The sequence below is a fragment of the Vicia villosa genome, linkage group LG7 (assembly GCF_029867415.1).
Source record: "Vicia villosa cultivar HV-30 ecotype Madison, WI linkage group LG7, Vvil1.0, whole genome shotgun sequence".
Classification (NCBI taxonomy): Eukaryota; Viridiplantae; Streptophyta; class Magnoliopsida; order Fabales; family Fabaceae; genus Vicia; species Vicia villosa.
Genome location: NC_081186.1, coordinates 135,357,079 through 135,363,653, shown reverse-complemented (window position 1 = coordinate 135,363,653; position 6,575 = coordinate 135,357,079). Strand labels below are relative to the sequence as shown.

The window sequence follows — 6,575 nt, the reverse complement described above, 5'->3', positions numbered from 1 at the left end:
ACCACCTCTCTCCTTAAGGACGACCTCGGCATAGCTCCGGTTATCCCTCCTCAACGACTCCCGGACTTCAAAACGACTCACAGGGGTAATTGCAGCCTTCTGAAACTTGAACCCACCAACCGAAATATTCCTTTGGAACCGTGGTAAATTTGCGTGGATTTTCTTACCATCTATGATCACATTATCAATCCGCACCGCCAACATTTTCTCATCCAGCACCTCCACAAATCTAGCGAAACCGAATCTCTTCCCAATATTATTCCTCCTAGGTGAAATGTAGACCTCTACCACTTTGCCTACACAGCCAAATAACTCAAACAATTCCTTGGACACTGAGAAATCAGGGATTTCAGAGAAGTAGATAGAAGTCACCGCCTCCTCCTTCAACCCCCTAAAATTACAATTTTTTCTGCCAAAAGGGAACGTGTCCCACCGAGGTTTCCCACTGGAGAAGGGTCTTCTGTTCCTAACCTCCGTCCACCCTCCCCCTCCAGCAACAGTACTATACCCTCTCATTCAAAACCAAAACACAGAAAACAAAACAGAGGAAAGCCACAAACCACGACACACAGGGCGACAGACAAAGCACAGAGATGAGAGCACAAAGAAACCACCGAGAAAAAGAGAGAAACGACCTACCCACCTGAGAACAACACGACACCGCGCAGAGAAAGAACCGGCGAGTCCAAATGGCCTAAAATCAGTATCTGAATCCACCCCCCAACAAGGTCCCTGAGCCCTAAAGCCAGGAATTTAAACCAAAATTGAGGAGAAGGAGGATACCTTTCTTAGAGCCACCATAGGAAACCACCGGAGAATGCGCGGACCAACGTTGTCGGAGGACTTGCCGGAGCCTCTTAGGTCACTAACACCTTATAGTTATAAAATATCTTTGTGTTGAATAAAGATATTGTTCGAGGCGTATTGATCAAAGTCTAAGGTGCTAGAGGCGTCCACAGCTCCAAGGTTCATATTCGATCCACCTCACAAGTTTTCTTTTGTCTTTGGATGTCATCCAACACTCATATCTGCATTTTTTTTTTTTGATAAAACAAGAGGATCTCTATTCACTATTCATATATAAATGATCTCACACAAGATTTGAAGTATGTTCTAACTTTAATTTATTCTCAAAATATTTTTTATTCTATAACTGACTTTTATGTTAAATTGCTAATTGTGCAGACTAAATCCTTCTCCACCGCATCGAAAGCTTACTCCAATATACTCCAACGCATCAAAATTTCATTGCACATTTTTGGTTCCATCAAAAAACAAATACAAACCATATAAAAATATAATTAAGTAAACTATACAAAATCCTAATCCTAGTAAGATAACAAATTTAACAACCAAATCTATTAAATAAAAAATGTTACATCCATATATGGATACATGTATCATATCATATATTAATATATCAACCAACCCGGTCAATTTATCATGCATGGTAAATTGCAATAATAACCATTCAAAGTATTCCATATCTTGAGGGAAATATATTTTCTTCAATGATCTATGTGACCAATATATTCCACAAAACTTTAATTCAATGCTAAGCTATCTAGAGGTTCCATATGGAGCTATAGAGTCTCCACATTAAATGTTATATAGTTTTGCCCATATTAAGTTTATAATGTACAAGAATTCAAACAATACTTGCATGCATGTTTTAATTTCATAGTTAGAAATTACTCTATAATTAGTATGAACCCATCACACTATTTCCACAAATCAATAGGACAACTTGAGTTTGATGTTGAGGCATTTTCATGAGGCACCATTTCTTGTTTCTCCAAATTTCTGAACTCTACATTGCCATGAAAGATGTTGTCATCATCATTGTCTTTTGTTGCATCTTGACTAAGTTGTGAAGCAACAAACTTGTCAAGAACTCTCCAATCGGTAACTTGATCATCGACATCGGAATTGTTTCCATACATAGAATGAAGGTTTTGTTGTTGATTAGTTTGCAAGACATGTTGTTCTTCTTGAAGTAGCATTGGTGAAGGGAGCATGGAATTTGTATGATCTATGGTACCATATGTTGTCACCATTGGATTAGGTTGAGCAAGTTTTGGACTCTCTAGAAGAGGGAGATTAAGAAAATGGTTTTGGTATGGTGAATTATCTAGCTCTTTTTTGCAAGGATATGGAAGTTGTTGGTAAATTAAATTTGGTTGAGAGGTTTGATTTGGTGAGTCCATGTCTTGCATGAAAGAAACTTGATCATCATACCAACAAGGGGAGTCATGTTCACTCATTTTGCGAAGTGTTGTTGTTACTCTCTTCTTGAATACTCTACACACAACCCATCCTTCTTCCTGCTTCAACCCATCAAAAACAACAATTAATGATAGGTTAAAGATTAATTGTTAGTTTAGAAAATATATTAAGAAAGATATTAACTAAAGGTTAACTCAAATTATCAATAATTAAGAAGGTTAGTATACTTTAGAGACCATGCTTTTAAATAGAGGCAATGACAATTGTAGCAACAATATTGTATCAAGAGTTTCAACCATTACTAAAATAACAAATTTTAGTCTTTGAAGATATAGCTCTGAGGTGTATGGATTGAAATACTAAAGTTGCATTAAGAAAAAAATTTAGGGTTCAATTTTTGCAACATATAAGGACTATGAAGACGTATAAGGCAGACAACCGCAAAAAGTTTAAAATTTATAATGCTTAAATTGTGATTTATATAATTTTATAAAATATTATCAGAATTAAATTATATTTAAATAAGATTTCTATTTATATATTTTGTTAAGATTAATCTGTAGCTAATCTGTGCAGCACCTCTAACACATCCCCTCAACACTAAAAAAAAAAAAACAAACCAATGACATTAATGTTTCCCAATAATTTCAAAATTGACTTTTAGTTTCCATTTGTCAATGTTCAAAATTGAAGATGAAAAGACTAAGGAATTTTTCTATGATGTGAACAACTATTTTATTTGAGAAGTGAAAAGTTAGATAAGAAAAGCTATTTCATTTGGGTGGGAGCTAACTATGCCTCCTAATATATTTGATTTTTTTTCTTAATTTTAAGCTCTTTTGGCATTTCGTCTTATGAATTTGGCTGATTTAGAAATTAGAGAATACAGTTTTTTTTTTCTTTGATAAGATTATGAATATTGACCTTTTAGATGATCATATTAAGTATTTTTAAAAAGTTATTTTTTGATAAACACTCCTGATCTTCTTATACTTTCTAAGTGGGATGGTGGAACAATCCTTTGTATGTTGAGATAGTTTTCAGTAATTGAATTTTGTGATTCAAATTTGACCTTAAATTGTTGATGTTGATTGTTCTATACATTGCATCTTTATTTTTAACCTAGTAATATGTGGAGTACTCCTAGTACTTTGTTTTATTTATGTAAATCATTTGTTATTAAATAAGACATTAAAATAAAAAACGTAAGTGAGTTTTTTAATTGATTTAATAGCTATCACTATTATTTAGTTAAATATGTGTGCGCGTGTGTAGTCTAGCGATGAAACGTTTGGGTCGGGTCTTGAGAATATGTTCCTCTCAAAGTCTCACGTTAAAATAACATTTAAAATTAAAAAAAATATATGACAAAGTAGTTAGATTTGAAGACTCATTAAAATTAAAATAGCTTTTAAAATTTAAATAAAAATTATATGGATTATCTATAAAAGAAATACTCACATTTGAAACGAATATTAAACCTACATTCTTGCAGAATATGAATAACCTTCTTACTAACTAAATTTATTTTCATTGAGAAAAAAACTAAAAACAATATATATTAGGAATTACGAAAAAGTTTGTGACATGTGGTTTGGATCCAAGACCTATGTTTAAAAGATAAGAGATCTCTTATTATTTCATTCAAGCATCAGATGAATAAAGATATAAATGAATCATTAATCAAATTTGAATTAACTAACAATAAATAAACCTCTAGAAGCATTAATAAATGATTAATTTCACTTACCTGTGGTGCACCATTTTCATCATTTTCAAGCCTATACTCATGCATTATCCAATCTGATTTTTGTCCATTTGGAGCTCTACCTTTATAAAACACCAATGTTTTCCTCATTCCAATCAAATCATGCTTACTATAAATTGCCTTATCTCTTCCAGTAGCTTTCCAAAATCCAGCTGCAGTTGCCCTATTTGTTCTTGTCCCTGTTGGATACTTCTTATCTTTATGGCTAAAAAAATACCATTCATTTTGTTCTTCTGCTCCTATTCTGCAAAGCTCTTTAAAATTCAACACACATGTTAACAATGTATTAGTCACAAATTAAACTACTCTTCTGATCCTATTTATAAGAAAAAATTTATTTTAAAAATTAATTGAATAGACAATATATCTGGTCTATATATTATTCAAATATAATTAGTATATAAAATGTTAATTTTTTTCTTATTTATATATATTTTTACCAAAAATTTATGACACAAAAAAATAAATAAATTATACCTACAAGATCCCATGGTTCAATTTTGTAAAGGTCAACATCTTTTATGACATCAAGATCAATCCTTCTAGAAGCTATTTTTTTTCTTAGGTAGTAATCAACAAGTTCCTCATCTGTGGGATGGAACCTAAAACCTGGGGGAACGTGAGAGAAAGTTTCCATATGTATATCTCTTTTTTATAGTCCTGAAAACATAAATATAAAATATGTATACTATATTAGAAAATTAAATGGATGAGATTTTCAAAACATAAAATAATTTATTTTAAAAAATAATTAAAGAAATCGTATTGATGTGGTTTCAAACACAAGAAAAGAGGTCGAAGAGAAGAGAATTTTTTGGTCTGAAAACAATTTTTAAATAGAGCAGTTGCAAACTTATGTGCATTCTTTATCCGACTTCATAATTTTATTTTCTGCATTAACCAAAATCAGATCGAATGTTTATCATGATATTGAAGTTAGTTATGGTTTTGGGTTTTGTTTTATTTTTTTATTTTGGTGATTCTCACCTCTTTATTAATATATTATTTTGCTAATAAAAAAATTGAAACAATGAATAATTGATAGATATAATTGATTCCAATTTTGTTAATTTCATGATATATATCTAACATATACATGGAGAAAAAGCATGAGTATGATGATTATGCATGTGGAAATGTTTACTTAGTCAACACACATGTGATAAAACATTCACAATACTTACTAGTGTACTAGATGAACATTCAAGTGATTACCACTCATTGTGATCCCCACTAATTTATCACCCATGCTTCTTCTAAAAGAATAAATAAGTTCATGCATGAACCTAACATTGTGTCTAACATTGAGATAAAAGATTGCAAAATTAATTATTTTTTAATAATTATGATGATATAATAGAGCAATTGAAGATTATTAAAAAAAGTAAATAAAAAAAATGATTGAGATTTAAGAGAGCTCACAGATCAAGTCACAAAGCTTGCAAATATGGTGGTGAAGTCACAGATCTTCCTCCAAAAATAATTTGATGCATAAACCGAGATGAGACTTGTGATGTATATATCTCTCAACTTCACTCCTAAATCAGACAAAGATTTTCAAAGACAAAAAGAAAGTACTATATTAAAAAGTTCAAACAATAACCAACCAACATATATAACTGTATTAAGTCCTTGGGAATTGAACCCTTTCAACTTCTTTTGTCTGTTTCTTGTCGGATCAGATCCCAAGAAAAAACACAAACATGAAAGAGATGAACAAGAAGAAGAGAAAGGAAAAGAAAGTAGGGTTGATTATATAAGACGACAAAAACAAAACCCTAATGATACTTGTCTTTGTTTTCTGGCAAAAACAAGCTGGACTAGGTTGAGCTGAATTGGAGGAAAAGATTTATGAGAAAAAATGGAAGAGAAGCAATGGCAAGAGAAAGGGTTAACTCTCTCTATATGGTCACCTCTACCAGCAACTGATGGAGACTGAAAGGAATGACAGCAAAGTGATCATGAAAAAGAAAATCCAAGTTTTTTTTTCTCTAGAAGGGTCTAGTTCTATATATTTGAAAACTTCTCATACAAGAGTATAGTATGAGAATATAAAGAGAGAAGGAAAGAACTAAGGGGTTAGACCAATCACCAATCTTAAAAGATATATAAAATATACGAAGTGTCGATCAGTCATTCAGAATTTCATATCATATGCAATGTAATTTGAGTATATCTTTATTAGTCGAGAAAATCGTTGCTTTTTTATAAATCGTTTTGTAAAAATTAAATTTGGTCCAATCTAAATTATAAGATGATATTAGATTCTATCTATGATCGATAATCAAAAATCAAATTACAATTATCTAAATGTTGAATAATTTTGAATATGGTTGGATTATCTTTATAATAAGTCATATTAAATTAGATTTCAGATATCGATTCAAATCAAACCGAAGTCCATTCATATATTTTTATACTTATTTATTTCTTATTAGTTTTATATATTACATTAATTTATTATTTATTAACATTTAATTTATTTTAGTAGTATTATTTATTAATTTAATTTATCTGTTTTTTTATTATTTCATTTGTTTTAAACATCGTTGATCATTTTCACTTTGTAAATTTAATTTTT

At 30.7% G+C, this 6,575-nt stretch overlaps 1 protein-coding gene across 1 annotated transcript; it reads right to left on the bottom strand.

Annotated features, from left to right (window-relative positions):
• Positions 1-1,437: 1,437 nt before the first annotated feature.
• On the bottom strand, positions 1,438-5,953 carry LOC131618591 (NAC domain-containing protein 7-like). The gene is made up of 4 exons (XM_058889783.1): positions 5,417-5,953; positions 4,472-4,654; positions 3,977-4,248; positions 1,438-2,324 (listed from the first exon to the last, which is right to left on the bottom strand). The coding sequence occupies exons 2-4, from the start codon at positions 4,629-4,631 to the stop codon at positions 1,722-1,724; spliced, it is 1,035 nt and encodes a 344-aa protein (XP_058745766.1). The 5' UTR covers positions 4,632-4,654; positions 5,417-5,953; the 3' UTR covers positions 1,438-1,721.
• Between the last annotated feature and the right edge of the window lie 622 nt (positions 5,954-6,575).